At 38.8% G+C, this 19120-nt stretch overlaps 1 protein-coding gene across 6 annotated transcripts in view; it reads right to left on the bottom strand.

The window, feature by feature from the left end:
* Window positions 1-19120, bottom strand: part of RPGRIP1L (RPGRIP1 like) — a 128784-nt gene that overhangs the window by 96717 nt on the left and 12947 nt on the right. For all 6 annotated transcript variants that reach the window (XR_005588759.1, XR_005588760.1, XM_039502931.1 and 3 more), the window contains exons 5-7: window positions 14321-14420; window positions 11593-11736; window positions 3583-3688 (exon numbers count right to left, since the gene is read on the bottom strand). Coding sequence is in view for 4 of the 6 variants with exons in the window: in XM_039502931.1 (XP_039358865.1) it covers window positions 3583-3688; window positions 11593-11736; window positions 14321-14420 (350 nt within the window). In the remaining 2 variants the exon portion in view is untranslated. The remainder of the gene's footprint in view (window positions 1-3582; window positions 3689-11592; window positions 11737-14320; window positions 14421-19120) is intronic.

Raw genomic sequence — 19120 nt, 5'->3', positions numbered from 1 at the left:
AGCCAGTTATGAGCAACTGCACCTGTATTCCTCTATAGTCCAGTGAGTGCACCCACTTTAGGCTTCCAGCACCACAGTCATTGCCTTTCTTGGGGGGAGTCACATGTCTCTCCACCTTCTGATCGGGGTGGGGGAACAGTTTCCTAACTATATTCTGGCCTCCCTAAAAACAGGCAGACAGACCTGCTTTGCTTTCTCCTCAAAGATAGTAGACAGTGTAATTGTCAACAGTTAGATGTTACCACAGTACTTTCTAAGCATGTACCGGTATGTTTATTCTTAAGGTAAGAGCATTACAGACAAAACATACTAAAAACAATCAAACAATCTACACCCATGTCAATAAGCTTACCAAAGATCATCTCTAATACCAACAAGGGCTCTGGGTGGTGATTAGTCAATCAAACCCCACACGAGGTTTTTTCCTGTGATTACAAGTTCATCACAGCTTCAGCTCAGAAAAAACCTGCTCATTTATCTGAGCCCCCTCCTATCTTCAGTTTGGGTCTTTGAAGTGACCATGAATAGATAATTGGACAGACAATAGGTTTCTGTCCACCGTGCGGCTTCAAAAGAATGGATCCCAGGGTGGGTCATTTGCATTCCCCCTCCTCCCAAGTATTTCCTATAAATCCCCCTAATTTGTGTAGCACATTGTTTCAAAGAGTCCATTCAAGTGCACAACACATCCTAGGGTTTACATTAAATAAGTTAATAACAAATAAGTATTAGCATTTTTAATATGATTAACTCCTAAAATTAATTCCAAAAGGTTAAACCAGGCTATTGCAGGATATTGTCATATCTGTCACACTCCCCTGGCTTCTTCCCCATCTTTTATCTCTGCACATTATTTGTTACCTTCTTTAAAGAGAAAAAAAACCTGTCAAAATCTGCTGAGAACTCTTTATCCCACCTTCTCTTTCCACTCATTTCCCTTCTCCTCAAACTCCTCCCCAGTCATCAGCCTTGATGTCCTCCATCTCTAATCTCTTCCCTTCCGACTTCCTTACTTACATTACCCTTCTATTCAACCCCTCCCTGGCCCTACTTCTCAACCTCTCATTATCCTATTACCTGCATTTCCATGTCCCACCCCATCTTTCTCCTTCTCTTCATATCTCAAATCACTAAACATACAGTCTACAATCAATGCACTGATTTTCTCTTGTCCTAGTCTGCCTCAGATCCCTTCTAATCTGGCTTCCGATCTTTTTAAACTTTAATGAAATGTCATTCACTAGAATTTCGAAGAACTCACTCTCAGACAACCTAGGGGCTGTAGGCTAGCCTCATCTTCCAAAATCTCTCTGTTCTTTTTCATTCATACTGTCGATCCTGCTCTTTACATCTTGGGTGAAAACTTGGTCCCATTAAAGTCCATGAGAGTTTTGCTATTGACTTCAATGAGGTCAGGATTTCACCCTTTATCTTCACTGGTCTTTCAAGATACAGTCTTCTCCTCGTTCTCCTTCTACAACTCTGACTATTCTTTCAGCATCTCTTATAGTGGGTTCTCCTCCTCCCCTCCCGTACTCTCTGTGGCAGAGGGGCTTTGAGCTTGGCCCTTGTATGTTCTCATTTTACACCCTGTCTCAAGCTGGTAACTGGGTTGGTGATTTCTAGTTTTTTGGATTTCACTGGTGTCTGGCACTTTATCCTTTGCGGAACATGCCTGCACATGAAAAGATCAAGGGCTTGATTTTGATTGCACTTACACTGCTGTAAGTCAGGAGTAACTTAATTGAGATTAATGGCATTACACTATGGTAAAAGTACCCCATAGAATCAGGCCACAGAATCAAATCAGATCTCAATTACATCTGTGCAATCAATAGTTGCCCTGGAGTAAGTGAGAGCAGAATTAACTCCTTAGAATTAAAATTGGAAACATACAATAATAATTTAGCAAGTATCGCTCTATGGTTCATGAAATCCAAAATATCATTTTTTTAATATTCGCATAAGGGATAGTAAATAAATAATCAGAAGAGAGTTTCTGGGCCCTTCAGCATTTCTAAGCAGACTGCATGATTCTTTCATCCAGACGGCCCACATGATGATGATTGTCACTATATTAAAACACTTTCTCTATACGTGTATGATAACATGGACATATTTCAGGCCATTTGCTAGAGTAGGATCTCCAGTTTTTATCCCCTGGTTGCACAGTAATTGTGCTGGTCCAGATTAAAAGGAAAAATGGGCAGATAGTATTTGCATTTCAACTGGTGGAAATTGAAAGTACATAGTAATTAATTTCACTATTTATGAAAACAAGTATCATACTTCTGAAAAACACATCACTACTGAATGGTGCTACATTATCAATGTTGTGTTGGTTTGCTATTCAAATTAGAAATTCTGTGCTGTTTTCTATGATTAGTTACATTTCATAATTATCACTAAAACTGTGTGTGTCTTATTCACTTTTTTCAGGATGATAACTTTATCTCAGGGTTCTCTAACCGTAGCAAATACTTGAGCTTTGCTCTTCAGGTTTAATGACACCTATATGAACCCTCTATTATAGCCCTCTATTTCAGTTGTTTGTTATTTATTCTGTATTTACTGATCCTTTATTCTGCACTGTTAGCACTGCAACTGTCCATGAAGGGTTTCTTTGGCCTGAAGTTTTAAAAATGTGTCATTCTTATTTCAGTAAGTTTTCTGGCTTAGAAACTTACTATTTGTTGGATCACTATTTCAGTTTGCAACTGTGAAGGAAGTTTGCACATGCATAAACAGAAAATCAATTGCGTATAAGAATTTGAAAGAAAGGTTTAACATCAGAAAAAGCCAAAGGATTTGAACAATGTTTCACTTGCTGTGAATTAAATGACACCCCTGTCAGATGTGAGAAACAATAGCCCCAAACTATACACCTTATAAATAACACATACATCTGGTACTGCTACATTTTAAGGAGGGGGACCCCCTCTAGCCACACAGGTTCATTGCCTGAAGGGTCCAAACAGCACAGAGGGGAAATCGTTAGCTGCCTCACTGCCATTGTCCCACTTCTCCCTGGACCAGCATAGGGCCCTGCATGGGTATACATGACCACGTACGGAGTCCACCATGCAGCAAACAGCCTGACTTCTGGTGGTTATTTTACAGAAAATTATGCTTCGTGTGATTTAAACTGGTCCTTATAAATGGTTTCCCTTATATTATAGACACAAGTAAAAGCCAATCCTCAGAATTCTGAACAGCCACATTTCTGTTTTACCAACACTCAACTCCAGCCCCATATTTCAAATTCACACTGAAACCAACATTTGTTTTATGAAACCCTGTTTTAGAAAGATTTCAGTCATTACCCGAGACAGCTGGAAATCTGCAGTTCACCTGTATAACAAAAATTGGACCACACCAAACCCCTGCACTCCCACAGACAAGCTCACCGCATACAAGTGAGAACTGTAGGGCCTGCTGGACCCATCTGCAAAACAACTTTAACACTGGAAACACTGTAAATTTCAGGCAGCATGTGTGTAATATTTTATACAATCTTTTCTCAAGTGTTCAGTGTTGTCATATTAAGTGAGAATGGAATGTTACTGATTGTGAGTTAGTTACCTCTTGAAGCTGAAGAAATTTCCCTTCCATTGCTGCGAGAGCATTGCTTTTCTCCATCAGTTGTTTGTGGAGCTTTATCATTTCCACATTGTCCCGAATGTTTAACCTTCAAAATTGTATAAAAAATAAACTCAGTGAGATTTAAGGTACAACAACAGTCTTCTTATTAGTTTTGCCTTGAAAATTTAAGACCCCTTGCAAATCAGTTTTTCATGGCTTCTTACTTCCACAGCTCACTTGGGGGGAAGGTTTAGCATGTAATAGCCAACTTAATTCCTTCTTTTAAAATCTGCATTATAGATTTTAAGTAATTCCACGTTTTACTGGAAGATGACATGTAAGTATCAATCATTATTTGGACATGTTTCTTGACAATATCAAAACTAAAGATATACTGCAGTGCATGGAGCAATCCTATGCTTAAAGCAGAAGGATCATTTGTTTTGCAATCTATCCACTTTCTTTAAAAGTATGTGGTCATAGGATTACTACTTATTGGAATTTCCTCTCGGAGCTTAAACTTTTTAAATATTTCCAAGAAAAGTGACTTAGCATTTTACACAGATAATACCCTAAGTCCAGCATTCAAATCAGCTGCAGATGTGTCTTTAACTATATAAAAATGCTTAACATCTATGCAGAAACTCTATATGCCTGCAATTCTTTTATATATTTCCCCCGCTGAGATTTAATTGAGAATGCATTATTTAATAGGAAAAGCTTGTTAAAGGTTATCACAGACCTAAAAAAATGTTTCCAAAAAACTTTTACCTTGAACAGCTAAAGATGAGTTCATTATTTTTTGCATATATTTCAAGCCAAACAAAGAGAAAGCCCTGAACTGCTTTCTACAAATACAAAATAAAGTGATATAAAAATGAGACTATAGCAATAGTGCCTGAAATGTATAATTTCTCCTCTTTTATCTATCACAGACTATCAGAAAAATTGTCACAATGCCATGCTGGAAACAGAAAATGGACTACAAAGCTTACACATCTGTAAACCAGCTGAGGACTTGAAATACTTATTCTTAAAAATATCAAAAGTTCATTGTGTTTTGGTATTGCCCAGTAAACTGTCCTTACACAAAAGATAAACAAGCTCATAAACCTGAGATCTTCCCAAAGAAACAACCCTAAGAAAATGCTAAAATAATCATGTGTCCAAAACATGTTATCTATATAAATTAAAGTTGTGGTGCATATAGACAGCAGCATTGTCTCTTACTAGCTATTTAAAAGCTAATGTAGTGGCACATTTTTATTAATCTTGTTTCACACAAACAGCACTGATCCCTTCAAACACTTTTTATAGGAGTTTTTGTTTTTTTAAAGTAAACAAAAGGAGCAGATGATAGTGAGATTTATGATGTGCAGATGTAACTCCAATGGCTCTGGACAATCAAAATTAACCATTATCTTCAACAGTGACAAAGAGTATTTGATTTGAATGATTTTGCCAATGCTTATTACCACACCAACCCTTCAAAATCAGGAAAAATAGATGTTTATTAGAATTGAGTTTAGTTATGACAATTCTGACAATATCTAACTACATATAGTTGCTAGCTACTGAAAGTAAATGACACTTATTTTTAAGCAATGTATGGATTTTAATAAATATTTTCTCAAATATTTACAAAGGCAAGGGCATCAAGTTTTTCCTCTCAGACATACATCATTTTCACATTACTCCTATAAAATGGCTATGTTCTGGCTGATCATGCACAGAGGTGCACACCTGAAAGCCTGCTGGCAGTGGTGGAAACACATGGCAGAAGCTGCCTTTCCTATTTTGCTTCTCCTATAAAACCATGGAGAGATGACTCCTCTGGTCTTCCACAACTGACATCACAGAGCAGCTGAAGAGACAATGGTCAGGGAGAAACTGACATGGTCCCTACGAATAGTGTATGTACATATACTTAAGTGGTCACCTGGACAAAGCACAGTACCTCATTCCAATTATTCTGTGTCTGAGCAGAAATAGTTTATGCAAAGGGATCATAAGTCTAATATGAAGCAGAATATGAGCACATATTAATGCTGCTTTATAGCCAAAATGTGGCCCAAAATAACTTGCCCTCCTCCGCCTCCCCAAAAAAGTTCCAGGTGAGAATAAGAAGAGTTCATTTACTATTATGGGCTTACTTTTTTCTCCTCATTTGCATATCAAGTACACCAGTGAAATTAAATCAGGAATAGCTCCATTGTAGTTACATTAATGTCACTGAGATCTGCAAACTATCAACTGTAACACTGAGACAGCAGTCAATGGATATTTCTTGAAGATAGCGCCTATTGCCATATCAGCTAAGCAAGCAGCTCTTAACTCTTTCCATATTGTTAGCCCATGTTCAAGCAGAAAACAACTTTCAGGACCTCTTCCCTCTCTATTCAGAGGTAAAAAAAGAGAAATAAGAGAATCAGCCAATATTTTTCAATAGAACAGGATCAGTCTCCCATCAATGCCCCAGAAATTTATTCAACTTAATCTTAATGATGGAAGTAAAATATATAACATCATCACAGTGTATACTTTTGTCATTTCTACACATTTGAAATGACAAAACTATATAGTGGCTTAAGTCATGTCTGTAACACTTCTAATAGGGTTTTTGTTTTGTACTTCTTATTTCTTTTAATGGTGGTCAAATAAAAGAGAAAAAAAAAGCAACCATTTACTCTAAGTATCACATTACTGTCATTATCAGATGTTGATACAAGAGAAACTAGAACTATTTCAATTCACATATCAAATTATATATTAACCATTTCAATTTAGAACCATACACACAGAAATCAGGACAACATGCATCTTTGTGTGCACATTTACATTCCTGCTTTCAGTCCTACTAACTATTTGCATGTAGAAATAGGGATTTTGGATGTGTGCGTGGCTAATTAAATGCCTAACCAACAATCAGCAAATCCCTGATCTGCAGACACACAAACAAGTGTGAGCCTGAGAAGACAGGTGTGAGAAGTCAGATGGAAATGTGAGTACAAGTTTATGTTTGCACTGGGTCTGATTTGGCAAAGTTTTACTCATGTGTAGTTCTACTGAATCCCCAATGCTATATTAGGTCTACCATGTTTGGTCCTTCTAATCTGGGAATAGAACTGCTACAATGCAAACGCTGTAATCAAGAGAATTTAATGTACTATACTCCTAAATGTGTGTGTTCAATAGGCCTGATCCTGAAGTTCTGTTGCAGAAAAAATGCTATTATATATACAAAATACATATTTTTCTACACTGACAGATGAAGGGCATTGTCAAGTATCTGTTTCACAAGTGTGCTTCTGAGCTGCTTCAAAATATGTTTTTGGAAAGTACCAAGAGCAATTAAGTTACTTGAAGGACTAGCTGCTTGCAAAAATGTAATTGTTCAGAATTAAAGCATTTTGGCTTGAGCACTATGCTCTGTAGAAATCATCGAACCATGAGGTAATTATGTTTTGCCCATCTCTAAATTAAAACCAACCAAACTAAATTAAATTAAATGTTATGTTTAAAAAATTTCATCAGTCTGATAACCTATGTGCCATGTTTCTCAAAGTATAATGCCCCATTTAAAAAGCAAAACAAAACTTCTAATGGAAATTATAAGAAACACAATATCTGCAGCTATACCAGTGAGTGCCACAATAGTCACCTCAGTGCATAGTTTAACCCAGTGGTCTCAAACTTTTGTACTGATGACCCCTTTCATTTAGCAAGCCTCCGTGTGACCCCCCTTATAAATTAAAATCACTTTTTAATATATTTAACACTATTATAAATGCTGGAGGCAAAGTGAGCTTTGGGCTGGAGGCTGACAGCTCATGACCCCCATGTAATAACCTCGTGACCCCCCTGAGGGGTCCCAAACCCCAGTTTGAGAACCCCTGGTCTAACCCACTTGGACAGACACTAGTCTATGTTCTGTGCTGTGCCTGTCTTGAAGTGCAGCATAGAAAATCTAAGTCCAGGATGGGGTGGAACGGGGAGGTCAAAGTGGCTTTAAGCCACCTTTGCGATTCTTGGATTTCAGGCTGCTCTGGGGATTGGGGTGGTCCCCAGTACAATTTAGAGCATTCCACAGGGCTGCTCTGACTTACACTAGCTTTGACACTGAAGTCTACATGCTGCTGTGCAAGCCAGAATTTCTGGACTATGAACACACTAGCCAAACCCCTTGCTATACTTCTGGTCCTATGTCCAGCCTATTCTTGTACTGCACCAGGATAATTGTAGAATGTCATGAAGAAGCTATAGCATGGGTTGGAATCTGTTAGTTCTCTTGTATTGCACTTTCAAAGTCACAAGATGTTTAGCCGACTTCTTAAAATTCCAAGTCTAATCAACATAAAAAGAGTCTGCTTTACATCTAAAATGTGGCACTGAGTTTCTCGAGGAAGAAAATGAGTGTTTGTCAAGAAGGCCAGGAAGTTAATAGTGTGATTAAGGTCACACTCAGTTACCACACTGGGTAAGAGCCTGGAATACGTACATGCAATGATCTTATCTTCATGATATTCATTGAAGGAAAGATCAGTCACCACATTCTGTAGCTCACTTACTTTTTACAAGTGCCTTGCAATAACAAATGCTTTTTTAACCATAAAGTTGTAAAAGTTGTTTTTCCTAAAGGCTCAAAGTATCTTTAAATGTTGTGAACACGAAGCTGAGATCCCATGATGGGACAGGTTCAAAGACTGTTGGAAGCACACTCATCGGGCCCTTCAGGAATCGCACAATCACCAGGTTTCTAAAGACAGATTTATAGATTAAAGGGCCAGAAGAGACCACAGTGATCATCTAATCTGACTTCCTGTATAACAAAGGTCATAGGACTTCCTTGCATTAATTCCTGAGCTGCCTTTTAGAAACTAATACACCCAGACGGTAGCCAAATGTATGCTAATTTAAGACAAGGCGGGGACTTTAGGTATAATAAAATTCCAAAATACTTGATCTGGAAGCAGAACAAGGAGACATTGCCAGCTGCCCAAACCACCACTATTTCTGATAGCAGCACTTTAATATCAACAGCCTTCTGTATTGCAATAGTATTTTCTAAACTTTCTGAGAGGAGAGAAGACCAGACTTAATTTACGTCCTATAATTCAAGCTGTCAGGTGGATCATGGTGCAGAATGAGACTATCCTCCTATATTAGCATGTCAGATGACAGCTGTAGGGCTCCTGAGAGAGAAAGACAAACTAAACTCCAAGGATGATGAGTGAAGGTATGTGCACCCATAACCAAATCGGGAAAGGACAGAACTGAGGCTACTGGATCCTTGCAATTCATCCTTCATAATATGTACATAGAGAGCACTGCATAAACCATTTAAATTTAGGGATCAATTTAGAAATTATGGAACAGAAGTGACTATTCCATACTGTTGTGCTGACTAGGTTAGCATTCCTTTAGCTATTTCTCCCATCCTACCGTTACATGGACATAGTGAAGTCTAACTATTAACACATTTTGTAACAATTCTAATATGTTTTATTGGACACTTAATTTTCTACTTTTTAATATCCATGTGCATGTGATTTCACAGTGAACTATTATATTTACTGTAAGACCTCCTTTAGAAATAGGCAAATTACATGCATTATATTGTTTACTTTTTATATTGAATTTGGTTTAAAAACCACAGACACATAGGTTGCAAGGACACAAGAGTTTTGCTAACAAAAGATTATGTGGAACATATGCAAAAATCACATCTAAGTATTTTAGGGGCCATTACAACAGGAAAAAAAACCATGATTTTAATAAAAGGGTGCTTTGGTTCCTATTTCATACCAGTTACAGGCTTGGGATGACTAAAAGTTTGTGTCAAGTTGATGACAAACCAAACTGGTCAATTACACAACTGCAAGGAATTTCAATAATATTTTCTGTAAAGATTATGTGCCATAAATGTCAGGAAGTACTCGTATATAGATTTCTAACATTTCAGGGCCCGGTTTTGAACAAGGAATCAGATATCTAGGAAATACTTCCAGAATTTCAAACCTAAGTTTACGCAGGCAGGAATGGAAAACCTAGATATAATATTGTTATTGGTACCTGCACAGTCATTTTATTAATGTAAATAACTATAGATTTACAGTACTATTACAAATTGCATGTATTTAGAATCTCTAAAGTTAAGGTAAAATACATAGAAAAAAATCTGTATGTATTATGTAAGTGGAAGTATTGCGAATACCCTTTTAAACTATTCATGTTATGTTTTAAAAGAAAGATGTTTTAGACTGAGATCAATTATGATATGCTAAATAATTCAACATCAACATGTATTAAATATGTAGCGCTACTGATGTGTACAGACACATAAGCCAAGGTCCCTGCCCAGAACGATGTATGGTATAATTAAGGGCCTGATTTGCCAATATTAAGTCTGCACAAACTTCCATTGAAGTCAACTAGATTTTTGCCTGCATGGAAAAGAATAGTGAGCCCTAAATTAAACTCTAATGAAAAGTGGCAATAGATAATGGGGGTGAGTTAAGATTGAGGAGGAAGACATAAGGAGAGCAAAGTGCTGTTGAGTGTAGTTTTAACAAGATCAGGTCACTCAACAGATTTGTCCTGTCTAACTCTTAAAAAGATACATTACTACTACTTTCAGCCCAGAGCTGGCAGAGAGATTTCTTGCGTCAATTCAGTTCTAAAAAGTCAAAAGATTAAGTTTAAACAAAACAAGAGAGATGTAAGTCATTAGGAAAGTCAGGAAGAAGATAAAAAAATAAGCACAGAAGTAGAACTGGATGAGAATAAGGGAAATTAGAAAACAAAAATGTTGTGAGAAAAAATAATGCAAAGGAGAAAAGAAAGTTTTGAGGATGGAGAATAACAGGGAAAAAAAGGAGGACAGATGATGAGGATAAAAGAGGAAAGGGAAAGATAAGAAAAATTAGGAATTAGGGAAAGTGGAAGGAGAAACATATAGGAATAAAAACAAAAAGAGAAGTCGGGGGAAAAAATGAGAGGTAGCAAGAAGAGGAAAGAATACAACAGTCTTCAGTTTCTTCCCCTGCATACCTACAAAGGGCGTTCTGCTATATTCATTCAAACATCTGTGCAGGCCATCATTTTATTGCATTTAACAGCTTCATGTTCATTTGACTGAGATCATCATATGCGTGAACAGGGCTGGCCCTAAAACAGTGGTCCCCAATGCGGAACTCGCCGGGGCATCTATGTGCACCCGCGTACTGTCCAGCAGACAAGCATCCACCAAAATGCCGCCAAGAAGCAGCGTCATCCAGAGGCGTCACCGCCGAAATGCCACTGATTTTCAGCGGCATTTCGGCAGCAACGTCAATAGATGTTGTCGCTTCTGGGCGGCATTTCGGCGGATGCTCATCTGCCGGCCACGGACCTTGGTGGCTCGTCGTCCGGCGCCTGCCAGACGAAAAAGGTTGGGGACCACTGCCCTAAAACAAATGGCTCCCCAGCCAAAGAGCATCTTTGGTGCCCCCTCTCTCCATTTATTAAACTTTTGAATACCTAATTTTTTTATTGCATTTGCAGCCATTTCACAATTTTGATTCACGATTGGCATGCATGATTTATCCCCGTCACATAAGATGATAAATTACAAGCTAGGATCTGTAAAATATTTTACTTCAAGCATTCTGTTTTCCCCTTTGTCTCTAACAACAAAAATAGCATCCCAAGCCCAGCACCCCAGATGGTTGCCTGTTCCTACATCTCACCCTGTGTGTAAATTTAGGGCCAGGACCTATCCTCAGCATACTAACTGACCAGGGTCAGGCAGGATAAGGCTTTACTTGAATGCCTTAGTACTCAGCATTACCACAAAAAGAAATAAGCACAACAAACTTCATTTGTTTCTAGAATCATTATCTAAATGTCCTGTACTGTTTTGAGAAATATGGAGGATATATGAATTAGGACATAACTTTCTAATGCTTCACCCTAATACATATGGAAGGCATTATGGCTTTGTGATATGGAAGCTTCCATTTTTCAGAATACCTTTGCCCTGTTGCTTGTTGCTCTTTCAGTTGCAGAACAGATTCTTCAAACTCTTTTTCCTTCTTCCTTATCTGACTCCTTAGTACCTCTCCAGCGTGCTCCAATTCTTCAATCTGTCCCTTTTGTGACTCAATCACGTTTTCCCTACAAGTTAACAAAGCAGCTTGTGTTTAGAGGTTTTTGTTTTTGTTTTTAAATAAGAAAAAGATAAAAATTAGACACTGAAAGGAAAGCAGAAAAAAGTATCCTGTGTGAAGTTACATTCCTGGATCAAATCTCCTCACCCATTTGAACAAAGGTGCTAACTTAAACTTCTAGAATTTTATTTATCATGAAGATTATCAGCGCATACGTAGTTCATGTAGGGGGATGCAAATAGTCCAAAAAAATTAGATGATCAAATATTAGCAACATTTTCAATTACAATAGCTAAACCCTTCATAACATCTTTAAAACCACATACATTAGATGGCTTAAATTAAGTTAGTTTGTTTAGCATGAACAAGCTACTATGTCATATCACATCTGATTTATTTACATGGCATATTAAGTGTGTCCTGTTCTTAATTTTCTGTTGCCAGAAGGTTTGGGGGCAGGAAAACTTCACCTCCAGGCATAAGAAGATTAACAAATCCTCAATGGACTAAAACAGGGAACGCCATTTTTAACCTTTTCTTTTGGATTATGAGGTGGTGTATAGTGCAATTTAGGCAATCTGCATCAAAATTACTAACTTTTACAAGCAGTGGAATTTATTCTGATGAAGTGATATTTCAGGTGAGTTCCACCCAGATCTGGGTTTGCCCTGAAAGATGAGCAGATCAGCACATCATATTAATCAAAAAATGGTGTATTAGTAACTTTGAGAATCATCGTAGTAGACAAACGTCCAGATTTGGAATGTTTCTTGGCAAAGTAACCTCATATTTTTTCACATTGCAATTACATAGGTAGTACTATGTGTAGCTACCCTGTATGTCTTTAGTAATAGTATCTTCCACTATACAGTTTTTTGTACGTTAGATACAGTTGCTATTAACTCTAGAAAAAGTATATGTTGCATCTTGAGAAAACTATGCTCACCATTCACGCCAAGAGGTAAGATCTCAGAAAACTAGAATAGCTACTGATAAGTTTTAAGGCAGAGAAATTATATAACAGAGTTCTGTAACTTTAAGTTAAAAATTAACTACTTTTGCTACGTTTCCCCTCCCCCGCCCCCACCCTTGGATAACACAGCCCTCAGAGCACGGATGTACCAGAGGTTCTCTGTGCTCCAAGTCTAACTTAGAGTGCACGCCACATTGAATTGAAAAGGAGCCTGGAACCTAGGAAATGCAAAGATGACTCACAGTATGTTTACAGAGCAACTAGACATCCATGGCTGGCGAGGTGGAGACTCCCCGAGCCCAGAAGTCTACACAGCAACGAAACTGCACCACAGTCCAAGTCTGCTGGCATGGGCCAGTTGCAGGTTTTTCTTTGCTGCGTAGACATACCCTTAAAGCCAGCTTTGCCACCTCCATTCCCTAGGCTGCACCTTCCAAGACACACAGTACAGAAACTGGCCCACTCGCTTGGACTATGAATCTTCATACTTCATCAGTTAAGCAACATCTAAGTTAGGTCACCACTTCGATGGGAGATCTCTAGAATAAAACCCAGGTGCTTCAAGAAGTGTGTTGGTAATAATAATTTCATAGGTAACTTTCTTCCTTCTGTCAGTCTTAACCCCAATAGCCTAGCACGGGGATAAGGCGCACTGTGCTTGCAAGACGTGCTGGTTTTTGAATGAAACATAAAAACCAATGTTCTGGCCACTAAGAGTCATAAAAAGATTCCAAGGCAAATTTTGCACGAGTAAAGGTGTTAAAACCTGACCAAATTCCAACTAGAGTACAAACATTTTACTGTATTAAATTTCTCTGCCCGATGCAATTTGATAAGGGATCCTTATACTTTCCATTTCTAAATCTCTAGTGAAGCGTTGCTGATGCCAATACAATCAATGCCAGATCATAAGGCCCCATTTTTTGTTGTAGTGGAAGCTCTGTAAAACACCTTGATGGTTGCAAAATGTGTTTTTTCTCAATAATATCATATATACTAATAATTGTATATTATAGAAAATTAAAGACACAGACATCAAAGTAAGGATTGATAAGGCAAGAGCAGCCTTCTTACAGCTCAAGAACATCTGGAGCTCCAGAGAGCTGTCTTTGGCAATAAAGATTCGACTGTTCAACTCCAACGTGAAATCAGTCTTACTGTATGGAGCTGAAACCTGGAGGACAACCAAAACAACCACCAGGAAGATCCAGACCTTCATTAATAGCTGCCTCAGAAGGATTCTCCAGATCCGCTGGCCAGACACCATCAGTAACATCCACCTCTTGGAGAGGACCCATCAACTCCCAGCAGAGGAAGAAATTAGAAGGAGAAGGTGGGGCTGGATAGGACATACACTACGCAAGCAGCCAACCAACATCACCAGACAGGCACTGCAGTGGAACCCCCAAGGCAAGCGGAAAAGAGGCCGCCCAAGAAATACCTGGCGACGCGACCTTCAGGTTGATAGCAAAAAAATGGGCTATACCTGGAACCAGCTAGAGCGAATGGCCCAGGATAGAAGACTATGGAGATCTGTTGTTGGCGGCCCATACCCCGGTTGGGGTGACGGGCATGAATGAATGAATGAATAGAAAATTAAGAAATACAAATATCATACAAATTTCTTATCTCAGCCCTTGCTTCTTCAAGCAAACTATGTCCGTATCTTGGGAGCACGGGTTGGGGGGATCTCAGTTCTACATCCTGAAATCTCATTCCTAAAAATAAAGAAAACAGAGAGGCATATTTCTGAGACTGAAGTTAATGAAAAAGATATTTAACACAAGGGGAAAAATCCTTACACAATATAAATATCTATAATTACTATATAGATATCAGAATGGGTATTTTTATATCAAATACACAACAGAATGCTATGTATCAATTCAGAACATGCACCATGCAGTTCAGGTATCAAAATTCCAGTAAGGACAACACAGCATGCACAGTTACAGGGAGAGGTTATCAATAGGCTTTGATATGGGTCTTCTAGAAGGTATTTATTGTAATTTGACAAGCAAAGAACATAAATGCCAGCATCAGTGCTAGGAGACTTAACAGTAATGATAATTTAAGAAGTGGTTACTGCCTAGCAACTATTCTTGTTCTCTGATTGGACTATCTCCATGGAGCCATACTGGAGGAGTAATGTACCTAGCTTAGCAGTCACAGGACCATGATTAGTAGTTTGTACTTAGGGGTCCAAATAATTTCCTCAAGGGATACTTATACCGACTGATGGTATAAGTATCCCAATCAGTTTTAAAGGTCTTTCAGTTCCTCTTTACCTCCAGAAACTCTATTTAGATCTGGGCTCCAAAGCAGGAAAAGAAAGATGGCCAGTGTAACTCCTTCTCCTTCATGACTATGCCTCTACAAAGCTCCACTGAAAGGGGCTAGCTAGATGTAACCTCCTTGAAGAGAGCTGCTAAGCTAGTTGAACAGTCCTCCCAAATCCAGCATCTAATCTTATTGCAGCATCAAGAGATTAGGGATTTGCTAACCCGTAAACTAGGGGTAGGCAACCTATGGCACTGGTGCCGAAGGCGGCACGCAAGCTGATTTTCAGTGGCACTCACACTGCCCGGGTTCTGGCCACCAGTCGGGGGGCTCTGCATTTTAACTTAATTTTAAATGAAGCTTCTTAAACATTTTAAATACCTTATTTACTTTACATACAACAATAGTTTAGTTATATATTATAGACTTATAGAAAGAGACCTTCTAAAAACATTAAAATGTATTACTGGCACGCAAAACCTTAAATTAGAGTGAATAAATGAAGACTCGGCACACCGCTTCTGAAAGGTTGCCGACCCTGGCATAAACAGAACTCTATACATCTGCTTTTCAGACTTCAGACAAGAGCACACTGAAGACACATGCCACTGAGGCTGCCATCGCTCTAGATCAGTGTTTTCCAAATTTGGGATGCCGCTTGTGTAGGGAAAGCCCCTGGGGGGCTGGGCCGGCTTGTTTACCTGCCACATCCGATCACGGCTCCCACTGGCCGCGGTTCACTGCTCCGGGCCAATGGGAGCTGCGGGAAACGGTGGCCAGTATGTCCTGCGGCCCACACCACTTCCAGCAGCCCCCATTGGCCTTGAGCAGCGAACTGCGGCCAGTGGGAGCCATGATCGGCCAAACCTGTGGACGCGGCAGGTACACAAACCGGCCCGGCCCGCCAGGGCTTTCCCTAAACAAGCAGCATCCCAAGTTTGGGAAATACTGCTCTAGATGAGTGAGCTGTGAAATGTTCAATACACAGGAACACCAGCAAGATCATAAAATGAACGAAATGCACAGTCTTACCTACTTAGGCAGCCTTTGAACTAAAATAATTTGACCTTTTATGTATTTCCAAGCGTTACAAATCATCTGTTTGACTTTCTAAGCAGCTCAGTTATTGCAAGAGTAGCTAATCATTCTTCATATCCAGTGCATTCCTGGTTGGATTTTTATTATTCTAATAGCACAAAAGTTAATGTGTAAGCTTGAAAGTTTGTCTCTCTCACCAACAGAAATTGTTCCAATAAAAGATATTACCTCACACACGTTCTCTCTCTAGGTGGTAAAATATCAGAAAAGCCACTGAGGATTTGAATGACTACTTGTACTGAGCCACACCTTTCTGACTCAAGTAGTCATAAGAACGGCCATACTGGGCCAGACCAAAGCTCCATTTAAGCCAGTATCCTGTCTTCTAACAGTGGCCAATGTCAGGTGCTTCAGAGGGAATGAAAAGAACAGGTAATTATCAAATGATACATCTCCTGTCACCCACTCCCAGCTTCTAGCTAGGGGGCTGGGACATCATCCCTGCCCATTTCGGTCAATAGCCATTGATGGACCTATCCTCCAGGAATTTATCTAGTTCTTTTAGATGTTTGTGTGCCTGCCAGGTGCATAGCAGATAGGCACACTCGAGATAAAGTGACTCATTCCTGTAGATACCTTGCATCCTGACACAAAAGAGGCAATCAAGTTCTCCCTTGTCTGTTTAAGCAACCATATTGTCTCTGAAAAGGTGCACTGGTTCCCCTTTGATCTATAAGAAAAATTCTGAAATCCAGCCCGACAGCCCACAGTTCTACCAAGTTAATGATTCTTTGTTTCCTGAAGTCTCCAAAGTCCACACATAGTCAAAGATCTTAGATATGTTCCCCAATCCAGACTGAAGGCATCCATGCCTAATACTATCTAAAGAGAAAGCTGAGACAACATTCAAGACATTTTTTTGATGGTGAACACCACAGTACAGAGTCTCTGACTTGATGAGAAGGAAACACTACCATACTCAAGCTCTAAGCACTTGCTTTGTACACCAGATTCAACAAACCGTACAAGTGAATCCTTAACCTGTGAGTATGTCTACAGAGCAACTGCCAGGGTGCTTCCCAGTGTGGGCAGACAGACATGCACTAGTTCTGCTCAAGCTAGTGTGCTAAAAATACTGCGTGGCCATGGTGGTAGCTTGGGCTGGCCACCCATATCCAGGCGTTTGGGCAAGACTGTACTCAGGTAGTTAGCCTGAGCTGCTGCCTGTGTTGCCATGGCCACTATGCCATGTTTAGTGCGCATTTGTCTACCCAGGCTGGAAAGCACCCTCCCAACTGCTGTGTAGAAACACCCTAAAAGAAAGGATTTATAAACGTGCAGACTCCTGTCAGGCCTAACACTGCCAGCCACGCAACTTCTACAGAAGGGCTCTGCAGAGGCAATATCATAAGAAGAAGAGTGTGTTTTCTTTTTTGTAATAAAATAAATCTTTGTAAGATTGCCATGCAGGAGAACAGAATATCTGAATCTTTCCACAAAGTGCATGTATGCCAATTTTAGCTGCCATGGTTGTATTTTCTTCCCCATAAGACTAAAACGTACAAACACAAACAAAGCAAAAACCAGGGCTCCTTTCATACTTAAGGTATCCCAAAATGCTTTACACAGAAAGAAAAAGAAGGAGTTACTGTAGTCAGAAACTGATAGTGCTACAATTAGGTATGCAAATACAGCAGGCAATGCTCACCTACTGCCTTGGAGAACAAAATCTATTTTATTGATAAACAGAATATTAGCCAAGACACTAGGCTAATAGACAAGACCTTTTTAAAAGACAAGAAGGGAATCTTTAACTGCAACACAGAGAGACATGAAACAAATAGAAAGAACGTCTGCTTAATAATATATCTGAAATAATTTTGCAAGAATAGGTCTAGGCCACAAAACTTTGCTCTTCCAAGCTGAAGACCATTTAGAGAGTGCGTCAGAGCATTCCTAGTTTTCTGTCCTTGCACCACCTTTAACTACAGCATTGTAGAGGCAGCCTAACTGAAATGTCTAATGTGTAATTCATGACATCACAAAGGCTAAAAGAACACAGTTATTGGGTATTAAAAATTTCACACTATATAAACATTAGGAGAGTAAAATGCAAAAGCCTATTACTTTTCATTGCCTGTCTAAAAGTGTCAGAATTATTATTTTTTTTGGCAGGTCGAAGTGTCATAGTAACTAAGAATCTCAATGTGCTTTCTCAGCTGAATGAATGTTTGCAAGAGTATGGGATATTTTCTTTATGGAGAAACTGAAAATTTGAAGGGGAAAAAAAAAAAAAGACCTGACCATGAGTCTGACAGAAAACTCATAGAAGTTAATGGAGAGTCTCCAGCTGATTCAGTGGGTTTTGGATCTAGTCCCATATGACTATTTTTTATAAAAAGCAACAATGAGTCCTGTGGCACCTTAAAGACTAACAGATGTATTGGAGCATAAGCTTTCGTGGGTGAATACCCACTTCGTCAGACGCATGACAAGTTTTTTACAAGTTATTTGGATAGATACTATCTAAACACAAATCCCTTCACAAACTTTCTCCTTATAAAAATGTAACACATAATTGAACTCTCTTATCTAATTTAAATACCCCAAATACAAGATTGAAAATGAGTGCCCAATTCTACTCCTCTTATAGTCAACGGCAAGTCTTGAATGTAAAAACCTGCATTAACTATGATTCTATCTCACCATGTAACTTCCAGAATCTACATATGTATAATAGATTTTTCAAAGATTTGCAATGTCATGCACGCATGTATCGGAGAGTAGAGCCTAGCCCTAAAACTGAATAAGGAAAAAATATGTGAAAAATTGAAGATGTATAACTTTTAAAATGTGTTAGTGCTAGCCAACTTTTCATATACTTTAGATTTTACATGAGCCCTTAACATTTACAGAGATTTTAATTTACATGAATATGTTAAAACCGTAGGTTTTGTTTGTTTGTTTTTAAAAGAGTATCCTACATTTGATAATGATTGTACCTGAAACTGTTTTCCGAGTGCCAATACCATCATGGCTTCTCAAGTGAAGACATACAATGTGAACAAGACATAATGATTGACACAAAGAGTAAAATAAA

The sequence above is a fragment of the Mauremys reevesii genome, linkage group 16, assembly GCF_016161935.1.
Source record: "Mauremys reevesii isolate NIE-2019 linkage group 16, ASM1616193v1, whole genome shotgun sequence".
NCBI lineage: Eukaryota > Metazoa > Chordata > Testudines > Geoemydidae > Mauremys > Mauremys reevesii.
This window is presented reverse-complemented; position numbering and strand designations above follow the sequence as displayed.